Below are 20,861 nucleotides of genomic sequence, written 5' to 3'. Positions count from 1 at the left end.
ATATATATATATATATATATATATATATATATATATATATATATATATATATATATATATATATCTTCTTTTCTGCTAAACAAAGCAAAACAAAAACTCAAACTGCTTTGTAACAAGTCAAGAGTAAGTACATCATGGCAGAATTTTCATTTATTTGGGTGAACTATGCCTTCAAATGACTTCCCACCACAAAATTATTTGCATCTGAATTATTTGTCCCCAAAACGATTTCTTTGCAAATCATCAACCAAAGCGGAATCCCTTACACCATCAGAAGAAAGTACTAAATCTGTCACTGAGGTAGCATCATTTCAATAGGTAAACCTTAATGTGTCAATATGCATTCTTTAGTGACAAATAAAGATACATTATATTATCACTGGTAAGAGAGCGGCCTGAGTGACAGCATTCTTCTGAGAGTGTAGTACATGTGTCAATGCTGATATGGTAGTACATGTGTCAATGCTGATATGGTGGTTTTCCAGGCATTGCTAGTATGCAGATTCTAGATAGTCGCTTACTGGTTGCTTAAATTTGAAAAGTCTACATTTCATCATCCATCAGGCAAAAACTATACACTGAATAAAAATACTGATTGCTTAGTAAAGGGAATAAGGAGGGTGGGGAAATGCACTGCAAAAAATGCTTTTTGTTTCACTTACAGTTTTTGTCTTGTTTTTAGACCAAATATGCAAAAATTCTTAAACCAAGAAGCATTTTCTAGACAAGCAAAAAACTGTTTTGTTTTCAGAAATAAAACGCCAAAATACGTTTTTTTCCTTAAAACAAAATAATCAGACAACAGGGTAAGCAGAATAATCTTGTTTTGCTTTGACATAAGATTATTTCGACTACCCCATTATCAGATTATTTTGTTTGTTTTAAAGGAAAACACACTTTTTTATCATATTGTTTCTGAAACAAGACAACAGATTTTGCTTGTCTAGAAAATACTTCTTGATTTAAGACTTTTTAGATGTTTGGACTAGAAATATGTAAATAAAGTAAAAAATATATATATAATATAATTAATAATACAATCTTTTTGCAGTGCACTTTGTGTTAAGGGTTTGCTCAAAGTATTAAACTATGGCTTTTGATAGCTTTTACTTCTTTCATCAACCAAAATCATTAGATGAAAATTATTTACTTGAAGTACTTAACTTTTCCATCATCAGACATTAAACGCTTAATTTTAACAAGTGTTGTCTTCAAGTTTTTAGTTTAGAGGAATATAATTTATATCTCTGTGACTGCTTGATCTTGAACTGCTTGAACTGGGCTGCACAGTTTGGACAAAAATTTCATTACATGTTGTGTTTAATGGGATTGTGTTGCCATACATTGTAATTACAATTTTTTTTTAATTTGCAATTTTCTTCTGTGGTATATCACTATGCTCGTCTGGATTTTGCCAAGTATGATGCGATCCTGAATTAACATCTTTGTTGATCCTGGAACATAATTTTTGTTTGAAAATGCAATCCATACCTATTCCCTACCCACAAACCCAACCATAACTGTAAATTTTTCCCCAAATCAGAGGGGAATAAAAGCAATCATGTAGAAGTGCATAAACCTAACCGTAGGCCTAAGCTTAACATAAATGGTAAACGTATCCCATAATTCTGATTGGCTAATTGGAATGTTGTTCCAGGATCAACATAGTTGATGTTATAATAGTTGATACATAAACTATTTAGTTCAGTGTTCCTCAACCACGATCCTAGAGGACCATCAGCTCTGCACACTTTCCATAGCTGCGTCCCAAATCGCATACTTATGCACTATTCTACACCATTTTGTAGTATAAATAGTGCAAGTTGTGTGTTCACACTGAAAACTCTAAAAATAATAAGTGCACTTTAATAACCCGGATGATGGACTCATTCAGCCGCTAAAATGAAGTGTGTAATGATGGACACTTCACGCACTCAACGACCGCAGGTTTGCTTACGTAGCGGAAAGGGGTGGAGCTATCGGACGCACATGTTGAATAACTTTATTTATTTTGGATGGTGAAAGCAAAATTCTCTTACGAGAGTGATTATAGCGCCTACCGATGGTGAATGCGGTTATACTCACGGCAGGTATTATTTGATAATTTGGTTGTTTATTTCACTGATTTGGCAACCGTCAAACATCATCAGGGAAACGGTTTGAATTTCCGCTTAGTAAAAAAACATTAGTGTGCCATTTGGGACGACACTACATGCATATACAGTACTATCCTGTTGAGTGTGTAAGTGCATAAGTACATAGTGCATGAGTGCATAGTGTATAGTGTGCCATTTGGGACGCAGCTCATGTCTCCTTAACCAAACACACCTGATTCAGATCATCAGCTCATTATTAGCAGAGACTGAAAGACCTGTAATGGGTTTGACAGACAAAAAAGACATCCAAAACATGCAGTGTTGGGGGTTTTCCAGAAAAGGGGTTGAAAAACACTGATTTAGTTTACCCAAAAATGTAAATTATGTTATTAATCACAGACTTATGACCTTCCTTCATCTTCAAAACAAAAATTAGACCTATTTTGAATGACATCCGAGTCCAAGGGTCAAAATCTATCCAGATATGATTTATAATCATCTTTACATTTTAATCAGTTATGCAGCTTTATTTTAATTTAATTATTACTAAACAAACAAATGCCCATTTTTGAAACCTTACCTTAAACACACATATTGTTCGGTGCTAATTACTAAACACATTTTAATGCAAATCTTAAAGGGATAGTTCACCAAAAAATGAAAAATTCCTCATCATTTACTCTTCCTCATGTGGTTTTTAAACCTTTTGAGTTTTTTTCTTTTCTTATAATCACTAATGATGATATTTTAAAAAAATGATGATTGATGATAACCACTGGCTTACTGTATGTAGTAGGATAAAAAATACTATGGAATTCAATGGGTACCATCATACAGCATTCTTCAATATATCTTCATTTGTGTTCAACAGAAGAAATAAACTCAAATAGGTTTTCAACAAGTGAAAATGATGACAGATTTTATTTTGGGGTGTACTGTGTCTTTAAGAGTGACTGATTCAACTCATCTGAACCATGTTTTGGCCATAATGGGCAATGAACGGCCTAATTATAGTGCCAATCAGCAAACTTTGTGTTTTATAGTCGACTTGACACAAAAAGGTTGCAGAAGCAACACATTTCTAACAGAATATCTGTGCTAAACGTGCAATTTTAAATGGGAATGATGGGAGTTTGATGGGGCCGGTGGGGAAGATCTGCTGGAGCCTTTGTGGACTTACTCAAGCCTTTGTCGTCACTCAGGTCCTGTGGAGCAGTCAGCAGAGAGCAAGAAATGGGAGAAAACCACAAAAATAACAGTGATTACTAGAACAACATATGTGTTCTTACCGATGAACATCACTCCCACTTTGCAACAGACTTTAAGTGGACATTCTGTTCTCGCATTGACGCTAAAGGAATGGACTGAATTTGCACAAATTTTCAGTGTTGTTGCATAAGCAGGAGTTTTGTTCATCAGTTTTGGCTTAGCCGCATGTGGCGCTACCAGGTCCTGCACTCGTCCAGTGCTTTTTTTGTGTCCGCAGGTCGTGTACTTACGGTCCACATCGCTCGTGTCCTGCTCACCGGAGTCCTTGTTCTTGGAGAAAAGGAATTTTCGCGAAAACAGGGTCTTTCTACGCTTGTCATTGAGTGACTGCTGGGAAGGAAAGGGAGGGATGGAGGGAGGGAGGGAAAACAAAAAAGGAAGAACAGATGGAATGGTGTTGGGTGTCTAGTTGAAGTATGATCAAATGCCCAACTTAACAGATGCCCATGTTACTGACTCTGTAGCCATCACCATCCAATAATATAAGGCTGGAATGACAAAAATCAAATCAAATCAAATCTTTTTTTTGTCACATCAGCAGCAGCACGTGTGCTATGATGAGTGAAAAGCTTAAATCACTGCTGCTGGAGGTTTTAGATTGGTTTGGTGATGGCAACAGACACAGTAGAGTTTATGAGGGATTACTGAACATCAGATACAATTAAAGGGTAGTAATAACCACAACCAAGGTACAATACTGTTAGTAAAGTGAGTTCATAGCAGGGTCATAACCATCACAGACATTGAGGAGTGTTAGAAGTTTAATGTTTAGGCTTGTCTCTTTTAGTTAGCATCAGTGACATAACATCAGTTGCTCAGTATTTTTCTGGTATTGCCATAATTGAATGCTGTTGTGACAATTTGTGCTTGAATTTTGTTTAGACCTTTCCCTCTTATTTTGTCATATTCGTTGATACTTCAGTGGGATTGCTCAGTGTGACGAATACTGTAAGTACTAATTATGGCGCATTTCCACTGAGCAGTATGGTTAATTTTAGTACAGCACAGTACAATTTGGTACGGGTCATCCTGTTCAGGTTTGCCTTTCCATTACCAAAAGCACTCTTACTTGGTAGGCGTGGTGTGTGGCATAAAGTTGCAATTGGCATCTTTCTAGTTTGAATAGGAAAGTTCTAAGGGTTGTTGACATAAACGTGTAGCAAGCAAATGCAAATAGAGAATAAAAGCTGATTTATACCCAGGACTATAGATTACACAAGACATGTCACTCAAATATTTTTGAATGGGGGAAAGTGTTACGGTCAATATGGCGAATGAAGCCCCGCCTACAGTTATCCAGTTATTATGACCATTTATGTGAAGCTCCTTTGACACAATCTACATTGTAAAAGAGCTATACAAATAAAGCTGAATTGAATTGAATTGAATACTAGTACAGGAGCCAATCATCACTCACTATATGGCGAATAAAGCCCGCCTTCTAGTACAGGAGCCAATCCCCAATCGCTATAGACTGACGATACTCCGGGGGAGGGGCTCTGACAAGACGTGAGTTTCTGCAGATTTTGTGTGATTTGAACGTTTAGAAATTAAACTAAAGGGACAGTTGCTGTTATTTAATTTCATTGGTGATTCCTAATATAAAATTTAATCGTAAGCTTGGCAAGCAGTTTTGGAGAATTTGATGTTTCCCCATTCAAACAGAATGCCTGAGTATACTGCCTGAGAGGTGTTTCAAAGATAGCCGCCGAGTGAGATGACTAGCCTTAAAAGGACTTTGTTTATACTCTATGCGTCCACAGGATCGCTTCAGTGTACCTGACAAATATGACATCCTTGCAGTGTTGGCGAAAGAGTGTGCACAACTTCATTTTCACTGGCAGTGTGCATAGCATTTTTGTAACTCTGCACGTAAGTCTAACTTCACCTTTTTGGTATCATACTGTTGTGCTAGGTATCAGTTACAAAAGTGGTACTGTATTGGTACTGCTGTCAATAGAGACAAAAATAAATGTGTGCCATTCTTGGGTCATTTTTATTTATTTATTACCATTTTAAAAGTATTGATTTGCCACTAACATTATTTAAAAAACCTAAAAAAAATACCCAACTGTAGTTTTGATGCAGTGCAGTGGTATATCACATTCCATAACAAACAGGTCAATAGGGTGAGAGTACATTTACTGGGGCTTTTCTAACGCACCTAAACATAAGAGCATCTACTCAATGAAAGCACCCTATCAAGTGCATGTTGACCTTACCACCTTTGGAAGTGTTTGAAAGTGAACACTTTTGTCAGCATTTAGGCTTGTATTTAGCAATGTTTACTTGTAATCAGATTGAATACACTTCAATAGCACTTAAAAACATGGCCTGAGATGATCAATCAAATCAAAGGTGGCAGAGATGTACTGTTCACAGATACCAAAGGATTTTTTTTGGTACAGTGAAAAAGTGAGCTAAAATGCAAATAGCTAATAAAAATCTATGTTTGGAAAACTTTTTGAGAAAAAACAAAATCCGGAATGAATATGCCGTGAGGCGAACTGAACTTTTTATAAGTTTTTTTTTTTTTTAATTGAAGACCTCAAATCATTTATTTGACATAATTTGCGCTCAAATTTTGGTCCCCTCCCAATGTTCAAGTTATGGTTATGGCCTTGGTTAGATAACACAAATCAAAAACATGCACTTACATGCACTAACCCTTGAAATTAATTAACCCTAGTTGATTTAAATGATTACAATTGATTGAAAGGTTAGGAAAAAGCTACAATAAATAAGACACAGTAAACAGATGAAGAGATGAGTAATGTGCAGGAAGAGAAGTGGAGAGCAGTTTGACGTCAATGGCAAGCGTATACATTACAGTACAGTTTATCTTTTGTGTTTTCTGAAATGTTCATGCGCTCATGCTGCATTAGTGAATGCAGTTGAAAATGCGAAGAGAGTAAAGAGTTGATAATGAGCTGATCCGGTGCAGGAGTTTGCTAAACCTGCAGTAATACTGCTGCAAAGACTAAAGAGTTACAATCATTAGAGCTGGGCGATATATTGTAGGATATATAGAGAATGAACATTGAGAATTCTGGCATTCTTTCTTTTTGTAAGAATGTGGATTGGGTTAGACTAGTTCCACATTTCTTAATGATGACAGTTAAAATAGCTGGTAACCCTATTTTGGTATAAACAGAGTATATTATATGTATGATCCATTAAAGTCTATTAGAAAAGAGGCAAAGTATGCATAATAAAATCTACAATAAAAAATATATTAAATAGGTAACACTTTATTTTGATGGTCCATTAGAGTATTAGTAGACTGTCTGCTTAATATCTGTTGCTACTGCTCCTTCAAGAAACATTTAACTGACTATAAGAAACTTTGCAAGCACATGTCAACTTACACTAACCTTAATCCTAACCCCAACCCAACAGTCTACTTATAATTTAATGAGAATTAGTTGGCATGTAGATGCAACGTAACTTAAATTTAACATCAAAATCATCAAAACAAAGCGTGACCAATAAATAGTATACTTTGGATAAGAAGTATGAGTATTAAGAAGTAATATTAAGAAGTAACACGTGCCATGCTGTATATAAAAGTGTAACATTTACAATTACATTTTGTAGTATACAATGCTTAGGAATGCTTTATATTGGTAATAATGATGGTTATATTAGTGAATATAAAGGGAACATACATAAGTTAATATATTTACTTGGAATAATATATAAACTTCATTTTTAACACAATATTTATTATGTTTATTTTTATCTTATATGCTCATGCAATACCTACTGTATTTAATTCAAACAGAGTACATATAGAAATATTGACAAATATTATTATAATATGAAAAAACAAATTATATTTTGGTTAAACACTTTTGGTTAAAAGTTTTTATCTTATTTTTTTATTTCTTAACCTAATATATTAAACATTTTAATATTTTATACATTTATAAACTTGTATTTCCTGTGATGACAAATTACACTTTTTTTATCACTCATTAATTTAGTCTTCAGTGCCACATGATCCTTCAGAAACGATGTAGATTTGGTCCTTTATATTTTTTAATTCATATTTCTGTGGAAATTGAAAACTGAAAGTTCAAAAGAACTACTTTGTTTAAATGTGAATCTTTTTTTTTTTTTACCATCGTTACTAATTGTGACCAAATAATGCATGCGTGCTGAAAAAAAAGTACGATACATAATTTCTGCAATATCGTCCAGCCCTAATAGTCACATGCGGTTAAGACAAACATGTGAACAAACATACAGGATTAGTACACTACATCCAGTAAAAGAGAGGTGAATTCAGTTCCCAAATAGAAACTTTCAAACAAGAAGAATGATTCATAACTTATATGCATCATTCACTACTGTTAGATTTTGCACCCGCCAGCTGTTAGTTGTCCTATGTGAGAACAGATTTGGCTTTTGAAATGTCACGCAAGACAAAGGTGCAACAAAATGTTTCTAATGCTGAATATCTTGTTAGCACTTTTCATCTAAAAATACTATCAAAATACCAGTGTTTTAAAATAGACATGCTCATCACTGTTTTCAGATTCTTGATATGTCGACATGACTTCAAGTAAACCAATTGACATTTTTTTTTACACAAAAGGGACATTTATAATGTATTAGTGTATAACATACTTAAAAGCATGTTTTTGTCATGCCAGACATGATAAATATTTGAGCAGCAAACTCTCTTACCGCTTTGTCTCGAGATTTAGAGTTGAATTTGACCGTCTTTAACCGGGCTCTTTCTTTTCTTTCCACCCTGAAGAGGAAAAACAGAGCTAGGTCAAATTTTTTTCAATGTTGATTTCCAACAACTGTACCGAGTTCATTAAGTAAATGTACAGAGTGTGTTGAATGCTGCAAGATATATTTGCAGAATTACATAAGTACATAATTATAAGTCATTAGGCATGCAGTGCTCAAAAGCATAAAAACAGCAGAGAAATGTGATTATTTGCTGCACAGGCAAATAAACAACAATGTATGACTTTTTGCTTAGATGGTACTATAATGAAATATTTTAATGGATTCCAGTGGTGATGTATTTGTCCTAAAGGCCTTAAGTGTAACTATTTTTACACTGACTGTAGTGTAAAACAGATTTTTGAAGCAAAATAAGAATAAAACTCTAAGGGGGCGACCATACCAAACCTGCTTATTCTGAGAACACAATAAAAAAGATTCACGTTGTGCTTTTTGTCGCTGGGCAACCACTGCTGTTGGTATTGTTACAAATGTTATATTGAATAATACTGTAATATTTAAGATTTGTGAAAGTCTCTCCTACATTTTAAATATCTCCTTATGCCGAGTTCAGATTGGACGATTTTAAAATTAGTCGTATCACAGATGTTTTCACTCTGCATGACCGTCTGGGCTGGTGTTTTGTCGGTGCTATGTTTACACTGCAAGATGGATCGACGAAAGGGGGTTTCACACTGCATGATTTTACAATAGGAGAATCATAGCAACTTGGTCTAAACTTGGTCTCACAATCAAACACATGAGAAGTGACATGGAAACAACGTGAGGTCACGTAGTATATCTTTTGGTATTAGAAAGAAACGTTTAGTGGGGTAGAAAATGTACTTATTTTGCACATCTGACTTTTGAAGGGATTTAGCAATTTCTTCTCAACGTTTTACATTTGCGACCCGGTTGTGGTATTGCTCAGATGACACATCAAACAGACATGGGTGCTTTTGCCAAATTTACGCTAGTTTTACATCAATTTCTTGGGTCCAAATAAACTGAAAATTTTACTTCTCCCCTAACCTCTCGCTACATAGTTTTAAGTCAATGAGTTTACTCACTTTTTTTTTTATAAGTAAAGTCAACTTATTTCTTTTTACAGTTTACTAAAGGAAGTTAAATAAAATGAGGGACTTCCTACACAGAGTTTACAAGAGATAATTCTTGGCAATAAAATAATTAAAAACAGCAGTTAATGCAAAATACAGGAACATACAGTATCAGTTAGGAAACTGAACAATGTCTACAGTAAGTAATGTCCTAACACCTAATCATTTAATGGGGATCTTCAAGACCTCCAACCTAGAAAAATTATAAAGTATCACAAACTTTAAAGCAGATTCCTTCATAGAGTATGTTTGAAATACATAGGAAAATTTAGCAAAACTAGAAATTCCAACTTGTTTCTAAAAATACGAATCATTGCTGACAGTGGCGTGTGATCAGTGGGGAGATGAGAGAGAGGTTCATTTTTAACATGAGGTGAGAAGTCAATTATCAGCAAACAGTTGTGTGGCGAGAATGAGAGAGGAACGCTCACAGCATCAGAGCTGAAGTTTAGGGCTTTAATTAGACTTTGTAATGTCAGGTGGCCATAAACCCATGACTTGGATTAAAATAAAACAGACATTGTCAGTCCTAAATCAAATTTCATAGCAAGGATCTCCTTTAAAGTTCTCTGTTTTCAGAAATGCTGTTATCAAGCAAACAGTCATTCAAAATGCATAAAAAGATTCTATTTTTGGCTAAAAATGTTGACGTGAAAATGGTCCCCAGGTCTGTGACAAGAGCAAAAGAATGGGGTGGGGGCATAGACAGTTTAACAGGATGTTAGGATTAAACTATTATAAAAACTGCTAGTTAAAAATAAAAAGTATTTTACACCAGCCTAAGCATTTAAACGAGTATACTACAGTATATATATATATATATATATATATATATATATATATATATATATATATATATATATATATATATATATATATATATACACATACATACGTACACAGTGTTCTGCATAATTGAGTACATCCCATTTTGAAAATGAATATTTGTATTCATTTCTCAGTGAATATAGGCAATGTATTTTGGTGCATTTAAACAAAAAAGATTTATTAAACGGTAATATTTATTAAAATAATATTTTAATCACCAAACATATTTGTAAATGGAAAGATAATACAACTAAATTCAAGTAAAGCATTGCAATAAAAAAAAAAGAAATACAACCTACAAAATTTTAACTAAAATTTTAGATTGTTTTTTTTTTTTTGCTTCTCTTGATTTTTCCTCTTTTTAAAATTTGTATTTATTATTTTTCTATAAAGTTTTTGGGTCGTTATATACGTTATTTTGTTAGATTAGCTCCAGATTTTGCTTCAGTACTGACTAAACTTATGCACAAATACAACATTGTATAGCTTCCTAATAAATAAATTAAAAGATAGATTTGTGAGAGGTGTACTTATAAATGCTGGGCACTGTATATAATGAACACTACAGATATATTTGTGTGCTCATTGCTCATTAATAACAATTACAGTACCATGCACAGTGGGTGACAATTAAATCTAAATGAACAACAGCAGTGAACTGAAACAGAAGAACCTATATAAGAAACATAAAAAAAAAAAAAAAGATTAAGAGCTGTGGGTAATGTGGCATTAAATGTACAAATTGCATGAATAATGATAAGGAAGGTTAACCAAGCTTTCATTTGTCAGCGCCCTGTGCTCTGGAATGCATGGGGGACAACATACCTCTTCTTGCTGGGAATGACGCCCATCTCCTCCATCTCGCCATCTGTGGTCACATGTCGTGCTTGCCACCACTCCTCGTCTGAGGCATTGAGGACGTGCAGGATATCGCCAAAGCGGAAGTTCAGCCCCTGACTGGGCAGGCCGGAGTCTTTTGTTATGTCATAATCAAACAGGGCTCTGAAGGAAGAAAAATGTACATTAATATATAATAGCCCCATTTATATATATAGCCCCATTTGCTGTTTAACGGATAGAAGGTTTTTTTCAGCATATTTCTAATCATAATAGTTTTAATAACTGAATTACTGAAAACATTCTGCAATAGCAGTTTATTAAATGCACTCCCCTGAACTCATTGGCCCACAGATTTCCCGAGACGTTAAGTAGGCCACTGCTGTTTTGTGCATGTGTGCATGTGCGTTTAGAAGAACTGGAGCTGAAGTAACTAGCCGTCCCAGCTCTTGACTAGCTTATCCCTGTTTCCTCATCAATAATGAAGCTCTTCCAGGAAGAAGCCAGGCCAGCTGTTAAGCTTTTGGGACTTTAAGGAAACATCCAGACCCCAAAGCCTTCGTTAAAGCACATAAAGAACTCTCATTTTAGGTTTTGAGTAGATTATTTCTATATGGTTGCATATAGTTGCTTAAAAGTGTAATAAGCTACTTTTGTATCCTTGTGTCCTTAAGTATATATTGTAAATGCTTTGATTAAATATCAGAACAGTCAAATTTATACTAAAACAGCCAGTTGGGCAATTCATCTTTTCCACAATATTTACTAGATGAAAATATGACTGATTTAAGTACTATGTAGCACAAAAAAAGATCTGCTACAGTATATGCCTAGTTTCTACACTGTAAAAAAAAAAGCAGAGTTCCACAGAATTCATGCAAGTTGTCCCAATACAAATTCATGAAGTTAATTTAACTAATGCAAGTAGATTGAATATAAACCAATTAAGTTTTCCCAAAAAAATCTACATGAATGGTGCTGTTTCAGCTCACTATTAGAAGAATTCTTTGTAAGATCAAGAAAAAGAAAAGAGGCAAGTCCTGCATGTACTGTAAGTGTCTCTGCATGTCCTGACTTTATGCCACAAAAATGCTGTGAGCAGCAGAAACGCTCCACAGAATAAATTGTAAGCCTAAAATGATCGCAGTTCACCTGCAGCCATCAAAGCAAGTTGTTTTGACAACTACAACAACTTGTGGTTGAATAAATCTTTTAGAAAACAAGCCTTAAAATTTCATTTTATAAAAATAAAAGCTTGTAAAAAAACAACACTTGAGCAAACAAACAGCTCCACTATGTCGTATTAGAGACAGGATGAAAGCTTACAGAAAGCTCTTGGGCAATTGCAAATGGACAATATTGTACGAGGACAAAAAGTCACACCTGACAATTAGTGTGGTCAGCATTGTTTGGTATGTTTAGTAGGATCCGATATATGAGAAGTCATAAATGCAGTTTTTTCTTTCAGTTTCTGTTAAACAATATGACTATAAAAGTAAAATGGCTTTTAATGGAAATGCTAAATGAATCAGAACAAAAAAAAAAAATTTCTTTCAGGATCCAAACTGAACTACATGTTTAAGTGTTAACACACTCTAAATAGTATCACACCAAATATGCTGGCTTGAATGAGGAAAACAAACAAACATTAGAAAGAAAAAAAAACACAAGTTGAAGATTTTATCATTTCATTAATAAATAAAACAAAAAGATGACCAGTTTCCCTAAATAAGATGAAACATTTACAAACTTGACATACAGGTTTTTTAACTTTACAATAAATTCTTTAAAATTATACGTTTAGAATAAAAAGATGGAATTGAAATATAAAAAAGCCTATATATAATGTACATAATATTAAAAACAACCGCAAAATTTTGATGAAATATGCTATAAATGATAGTTATTATAAACACCAAGTTTACCACAAACTGAACCTATTTTAATGTTGGAAATGTAAATAAATTTGAATGCAAACGAATGCTTGTATTACTCTCTCATTTGGATCAAATCTAAATGTGTGCAATCTTTTGACATATTTTGCTTATGATCATCAAAATTATTTTCAAAATTCATTCAGGGAAAAAAGAAAACTTTATAAAGCCATTACATTTTCTTAATTTCTATCATCATCTGCTTCCATTAATCACTGACTACACTGCTGTCTATCCTAGACCAATTTAGTTTGAATTTTAGTTTTTTTTAATAGCCTGCTTAATCCCCCATTTGATCCAAACTTGTTTGAGTATTTTTTTTCTCTGTTAAATTCCAAAAGAGATATTTTGAAGAATGTTGAAAACTGTTAAGCACTTACTCCCATAGCATTGTTATCCATCTACGAATGTCAGCCAGATTCTAACATTCATTAGTGATTATTTTTTTATTTGTGGGTGAACCATCCCTTTAAATGTCTATAATTATGTGAGGATAAATAGTTCATAAAAATGTAAATTCTGTCACAATTTACTGTATTTTTTCTTCTTCTGTTGAACACAAAAGAAGATACAGTACTTTGAAAAATGTTGTCAAATGCTTTCATGGTTTTTTCCCCCTTCTGAGAAAGTCGGTGCATCCCAGTAACCAGCATTCTAAAAAAAGAAAAAACCTTTTTTGTGTGTGTTCAACAGAAGAAGGAAACTCAAAGATGCAAAACTACATGAGGGAGAGTAAAGCCCCTTTCACACATACAGACCTTTCCGGAAAATTTCCGGCAATTTTCCGGAAAGGTTGTATGTGTGAACAGGTCCTTTTTGAAAATACCGGTAAATTCGTTCTGGCTATTTTCCGGAAAGAGAAGTTGTAACATTACCGGCAATTTGCCGGAATGCTGCGCTGTGTGAATGCAGAAGGAAGATTCCCGTAATAAGCGCGTGCACGTCTAGAACCTGCTGACGTGAGACGTCTTTAGCCAATCACAACAGTCAGAGGCATTTACGTCCGCGCGGTTTGTGAGAATAAAAGCCTTTGAATATTTTTCCAGACACATTTAGCTGCTAGAAGATAGTCAGGTCACGTTTATATGTTCTTCTTAATGCCAACTGTGTAAATAATCATCGATGAGATGCTTATGATAAGCCGTTGTTTGTTTACCTTCAAGCTTTGCTTGTGCCTGTGAAACCGCCTGTGAGCGCCTGCACACGCACTTATTATGAACATCTCGACATGCGAAAGTGATCCTGCGAAAGTTGTTCACAATATTGATCATCCACAGAGTTTGTAATTTAGTCAAATGTTTACAAATACAAGCGCAGCCGTTTAAAGCTCATTTGTGGTGAATGATGTCAGAATTTACCGGTATTTTGGAATGGATGTGTGAATGCTCTTTTCCGGAAAATTTCCGTAACGTCTTCGCCTGTGTGAACAGCGCTTTTTTGAATATACCGGTAAAGTCGTTCCGGAAATTTTCCGGATATTTACCGGTATCACTGTGTGAAAGGGGCTTAAGATTGGGTAATTTTCATTTGTAGGTCTCTAAGCATTTACACACTGGTAGTTAATGTGAACAGAATAAATTGTAAAAGCTTAATATAGATCAATATTGTGGTGGTTATGCATTAAATATAATGTAATATTAACAAAACATTACAGGTTTATTAACACTATTTACAACGTATCAAACTTTTACAGAATGAATAAGCAGATGATTAACAATAATATAGTCTTGTTTTTAAAGATATCAGCTGTAACTCACTTTACTAATACTCTAAAGAGAATTAGTTGAACATAATGAATAGATTGTCTGCAAATAAAATAATTTGATCTCTTAAAAACCCTGGATTATTTCAAACCTGATCACTGGATTAAATGTTTAAAAAAAACTACATAATGGCTGGATTTGTCTTTATTTTATTAATATGGGTAACAAAGACAATTTAAAGCTTGATTTAAAGCATATCTACATTACATTTTCATTTCATTCACAAGGGATAATTTCTAGCGTTTTCAAGCTATATTTCCTCATCAGCTCATAGCAACTGGTGTGTTAATAAATAAGTTTTGTATGATTACAGACCGTTATAATCATAAAACTGAGTGATTTTATCTTACATCATTATCCCAATTGCACTGTAACATTTTCCTAATCCATATATAAAACTGCATAAACAACATGCGCATAATATGGCTTGAGCTCGATGCCGAGCCATCTGAAAAATGCTGTATTGTTTTGAACCAGTGAATATGCATGCATGTGTAGAGAATCAGAGCCCAAGGGCTTTCCCATCCTCAAAATGTCAGAGCTATTCTTAATAAAACATAAGAACAGCAAAACTGAGAGCTAAAGAATAGTCAAACAAAAGCCAAATATGAGGAAAACATCAGCAGGCGTTTCACAGAACAATTAGCACCATCTATCTGTGTACTGTCTATCTAACTCACACTAGCCAAGGTAGGCTAGGAGCGATGAGAGCCTGTGAACATACAGTATGAAGGTGAAAAGATCAACAATGGCTGCAAAAATATGGCAAACTCTCAGTCGGTGTAGAACCCTTGATGCTACTGGCTGAAATGATGTGATTCAGTCTAGTGTAAAACCATTGGCCTGAATGTTCTCAGAGCCACAAAAAACAGACACACTTCAGAGAATCACGTTCACATAAGGGGCCGATGATGACGCAGTCAGCGGCAGACAAAACAATACAAACATACGAACGCACATACAAAGCATTTTCAAACATTAATGAAAGCTATAAGATTAGAGATGGATTTTTCAGAATGTATTTAATGTATTTATTATTTATATTAATTTATTATTTCACTATCATTTAATGAATATTTACATTAAGTATTGCATTTATATATAATTACAAAAAATATTTTATTTAATATAATTTTTAAAAAATGTTTTTTGTTTGAACTTAGAAATGGATCCGTTCAGGGTTTTTAAATCTCCTAAAATATCCGGGATTTGGTTTTGGGTTTCGGTTTCTAAGCCGTCGTCATTTCATGTGTTCCTAATTAATTAGAATTAAGGCTGCATGATATTGACAAAAACTGACATTGTGACATTTTGTATTTCTGCGATCCGTGCTTCCCACACATAAAGTTCATTAGGGCAGGCCCAGGTATTAGCCCAGGTATATTAACGGCTGCCCAAGTATATTTTGTGACATTTATTTTTTTATTATTATCATCCTTTTACACTTTTTTTGTATCCGCCCAATAGCCAAACATTCACGACAGATTAACCACTGGAAAATCTCTCACCCTACACGTTTCTTACTTTTCGTTATGTGTGAGTGAGAACTGCCAACACTCCCATAGACAGTCTCACAGTCTCACATGCAGAGGCCCACAGAGACGTGCCTTTTCGGGACTTAGAAATGGGTCCATTTAGTATTTCTAAATCTCCTAAAATGTCCGGGATTTGGCTTTGGGTTTCGGTTTCTAAGACGTCGTCATTTTTATTTTAAACCTGGTTTACTTTCACTTGGCTGCACAACTAACAGCACGTGCACAGCCGCAAGACTGAGAGAAACGTTAAATGATTAATTCTTTGATTTAAACGACTTAGATAAACTTTATTTACTCAGAAAGGATGAAATTACATCTTTACTGGATGCAAAATGTTGGGACACCATTAGAAATGATTAATTAACTCATTTGCCTTATTTAAATAACTGACACTTTTTATTCTTGTAATTATTATATTTTTTAGAGATTTTTATTCAATAGATGTTTTAATTGCTTTATGCCGTTTATTTCTCATTTGCTGTATTTTTTTTTTGATGATGATGATGATTTTGATGATATTTGATAATGTTGATACTCTATTTTACATATTTTATACATATCTAACATACTTTGGCAGTACTGTACAAAATGACAGCAGCAGATTTTACCCAATTTCTTTTTTATTTCAAGAGTTTAAAAAAAACTGTGTATAATAAATAAAAACATTGGTAAAAATCACTTTTTTGTTGCATGTACAGTAGGTAACCATGTGCCATGAGTAAAAGGTGTGTTTCAATCTGGCTACCACAGCAAGTATATTTCAAACCTGTGGGAAACACTGTACTGCGATTTGAATATAATTTCCTAGGATGATTTAACTCCAATTTGGAAGAATTCTCAACTTTACATTGATCAGGTGTGTATGTGCTTAAAATAAAAGAAATTACAAACATAAATCAATACATTAGAACAAACAAACTCTACAATTTGCTTCATTGCTGTCTAAAGAGTCTAAACAGTATTGAGGTACAGCAATACAATAATCAACACAGCATTGTCAACATTTAAAGTGGTTCAAAACCACCACAAAATCAAAGATGTCCTAAACAACATCTATTTATATTTTGCAAATTTTTTTCATCTTCTTCAAATGTTGACTACTGTGTTCATTTTTTTAAATGAATACAATATATTTTTTTAAACTACAAATTTGATAATTTCTTGTGCACATAATGGGTTTAAATTATAATTATGATCCCAAAACAACATTGCAGACATTGCGATGTGATTATGGCACATTCGTACATTGCTATAACGATGCTGAAACGATATACTATGCCACCCTAGTTGCAAGTTTAATATATTATCTACTTATTAAATTATTATTACTACTACTTGCATGACTGTTACTATTGTGAAAAACAATAATAGACTTAGTATTGATTTATTTTGACGGTCCCTTTAACACATTTTGTTGATTTAAAGTGCAACTGCTGCCAAAATTAATTCTCAGATTATTAGCAGACTGTTAGAATTAGAGTTTCTTATATTCAGGAAAAATGTATCTACTGTGGGACATGTAGTTGAAATGTAAATTATTGTCAACAAAATGTGCAAAATTGACCATCAAAATAATGTAATTCCATAAACTTAAACTTAACATGGACACTGAAATTGTTGATACACATAATTATCTAGAGGTCATTATTGACAATATGCTGACATTTCAACCTAACACCCAGGCTGTCTATAAAATTTTATAAAAAGACTAGGAAACTTTTCTGAGGAAAATTAAATCATTTCGAGTTTGAACCTCTATGATGAAACTGTTTTATAAACAATTTATTGAATCCATTTTATCTTTCTGCATTGTAGCTTGGTACGCTAATTTGAGTTTGTCAAATAAGAGCAGGTTAAGTAGCCTTGCAGGGCTCGAAATTATATGCGCCCGAAACTTAAGCCATGCGACCTCATAATATATTTTGGATAATTTGTGCAACTGCATATAACAGTTGTAGAGCGACCTGTTTGGATTTTTTTTTCTAAAAACGTGCTGAATCGCTCTTCCCTGGCGCTATATTGGTTATTATTAGCTGTCAATCACTCAAGGCTATCCGCTGTCAGATGACAGGGAGCTTTTGTGACCGCCAGAATGCAAACGGCTGAAGAATGAAAAGTACACAGGTTTGCAAACCCCACTTAAAGTTATAATAATAATAATGGCGCAGATGAGAGCGATCATGACATGTGGTGAACACTGATCAGCCAGCTAAGATCAATTGAGTGTTTTTGGAGAAGGTGCCCGAATCACGATGCGTTGCATTCACTGCGTGTTTAGCGCAAATGTCTGTTAAATGTCAAAGCTAATACTGTACACATCATTGCCAAAGAAGCTTTCCTTTACTAAGTTTACACTGAAACTGCGGCTTATAACAAAGAGCGGTATTGCGCCATTGGTCATTGCAAGAATCCTGCTTTACCCCGCTCATATATTGGTCCGGCTGACTCGCCTGCTTTCCACAAACACAGACAAATCAAGACCAGCTCATAACGAGACTGAGCATTTAAAATGACACAAACTGAAGTCAAAACTTTAAAAGAGTGATAGAAGTGAGACTTTCTTTTGTCCGTTCTTTATTGAGTTGTATATTATTTTGCTATTTAGTTACTGATGACTGCTTAAAGCTCTTTGCCTTGGATTGAATGATTTATTATAGTCTTTTGTTTGTTTTGGCGCAAATTTATTATTTATTAAATTGACATGCATATAAAAACAATAGTGCAAAATAAATATTTCTTACTGCAATGCTTCATTTTTGTTTGATGCTAACTATACATTTATTTTTCAGAAAATAACAGACCTTTTATAGCAGATAACTTACATTCAAGCACATTCAAGGCAGTATCATAATGAGAAATGTAATTCATTGTTAGTATTATTGTCATTTTCATCATCATTAATATTCTATGATTATTAGACATACATTCTGGAATTATTGCACACAAATATCAATGTCATCTCAGCATTAGTTAAATAGCTGTTTCTGGTTTTTGGTACTAATAATTGATGTTGTTTTAAAATACAATAAATCTCTTTAAATACAATTTGCAATTGTGCTCATTTATTTTTGGTGGGTGCTCCTAATTTTTTTTCTGGTGCTCCTAAATTCTTTTTAGTACTCCTAAATATTTGAAGTTGGGAGCACTGGTGCTACCAAGTAAAAAAGTTCATTTCGAGCCCTGCCTTGTAAAGATGGCAGGCAAGATCATCGGTTTTAACCAAACTGGTCCAATGGTTATTTACCGTAATTATGTTTTAAAGAGAGCTCAGGGTATCATCCATTGTACTCTGTGTTTCAGCTGCTGCCATTAGGTCATTGTTTAAGAGTTTCTATTTGCAGGACGAATAGAATTAGAAATTCTTTTATAATGGCAGCCATTAGGTCATTAAATGAGTCCAGCGGGAAGGGAGATGTATTGTATGTTGTGTGGTAATATTTTGTAAATGTGTTCATGGAACTTTGCCTGTGTTACAGCACCTTGCTGCATATTTAGTTTCACTAAACAGGATTTTTTGAGTCTAATAAACAGTGAACACTGTAAAACATTCATATTAAAACATTTACTACTTCTACTACTAATAATATGTGTGTTAGTTTGTGTGTGTATGTGTGTGTGTGTGTGTGTCTATACTATGTACTGTGTGCACTGTGCAAACTGCTTTAATGCCACAGATGCCACAGATCCTTAGAGATCAACACATCTTGTCTTGTCGGATCTAAGCATGTCAGGGAAGTCAAATGTCCTGTAACCAGAAAGAGCTCACCTGACATACAGCGTCCTTTTCTGACTCGTCCGCAATGAGCCGGAGCCTGAACTAATACTGCTGTTCATCATCTGCTCCCGTAGATCATGGATTTTGGCTTCAAATCGACTGTACTCTGTCGGAAACACAGACAACACCATCACACATGCTATCCCGCCGAGCAGAGATAAACAACAAGAAAAAAACCTTAGACACCTAAAGCCTCAGGGTGGATCGGTAAAGCTAACGGAGAAGGAAGAAAACTCAAACATAAAGAGAGGGATTGAGAAAGAGGCATGATTTACAGCAACAGGAGATCATCTCTGTTTGAGGTATGTCAATAAAGGCACATTTAAAAGCAGACACATGTATCATCATCAACATGTGTGCAAGCAGTAAAGTGGTCGGATGCAGCCTGATTTATTTAAGAACTCTTATTTAAAGATCTTCTGAAGTGTTTTCAAATGTGTGATGCAATGTCAACTTAATAGCTCCTCCCCTTTTTAAAATGGCCTATAGCATTTTGTTAATCATACAGCTCTTACAATCAGAGTTGATGAATTAAGAGACTCATTATAGCCATAGTATACAAGTACCGTATAACAGAGTCTAATCATTTCTGCTTTTAAAAAAAAGGTACAGAATTCCATCCACTTTTCACATGGGTTTGAAATGTTCTGCATTTACTCATGCATTTGATTTACTGTATATTGTAAGTCTCTAGGCCAGATCAAACCGTGAGAGTTCCCTTCATCCCAATGGAAAGCATACTTACATGCTCTGTTTTGTTTAGTTCTTATATGCTTCATATAGTGTTATTGTGTGTAGCCAGTCCATTTTGAATGTCCTAGTTGCTTGTATGCTGACTGTGTTTGTATGTGTGTGCAATGCATTTCCCCCCTCAAGGCTTGCCGTAGAGAGGTGAGTGAAGATGCATACAACACTTAAGCAACTCAGCCTTTTGTGGTTCCTCCATAATTGTTGACTAATATA

At 34.2% G+C, this 20,861-nt stretch overlaps 1 protein-coding gene and 2 long non-coding RNA genes across 56 annotated transcripts in view; 2 read left to right on the top strand and 1 right to left on the bottom strand.

The window, feature by feature from the left end:
- dlg1a (discs large MAGUK scaffold protein 1a) overlaps positions 1-20,861 on the bottom strand; it is a 220,470-nt gene that overhangs the window by 12,250 nt on the left and 187,359 nt on the right. For 22 of the 51 annotated variants that reach the window (NM_001442054.1, NM_001442055.1, NM_001442056.1 and 19 more), the window contains 4 exon segments: positions 3,277-3,301; positions 8,058-8,124; positions 10,880-11,056; positions 19,890-20,004. In NM_001442054.1, coding sequence (NP_001428983.1) covers positions 3,277-3,301; positions 8,058-8,124; positions 10,880-11,056; positions 19,890-20,004 — 384 coding nt within the window. 51 annotated transcript variants of the gene reach the window in all.
- LOC147836384 (uncharacterized) overlaps positions 1-20,861 on the top strand; it is a 76,743-nt gene that overhangs the window by 726 nt on the left and 55,156 nt on the right. For 2 of the 4 annotated variants that reach the window (XR_015493781.1, XR_015493779.1), the window contains exon 2: positions 19,973-20,200. This is a non-coding gene — a long non-coding RNA (uncharacterized LOC147836384). Of the gene's footprint in view, positions 1-5,128; positions 5,238-10,843; positions 11,608-19,972; positions 20,201-20,861 lie in introns of those variants that run through there. The other 2 variants (XR_015493782.1, XR_015493780.1) reach the window with 2 other exon arrangements.
- Positions 1,366-4,161, top strand: LOC147843540 (uncharacterized). The gene is made up of 2 exons (XR_015493783.1): positions 1,366-1,447; positions 1,669-4,161. It is a non-coding gene; the product is annotated as an uncharacterized LOC147843540 (long non-coding RNA).

The sequence above is a fragment of the Danio rerio genome, chromosome 6 (assembly GCF_052040795.2).
Source record: "Danio rerio strain M-AB ecotype USA chromosome 6, GRCz13ab, whole genome shotgun sequence".
Lineage (NCBI taxonomy): Eukaryota > Metazoa > Chordata > Actinopteri > Cypriniformes > Danionidae > Danio > Danio rerio.
This window is presented reverse-complemented; position numbering and strand designations above follow the sequence as displayed.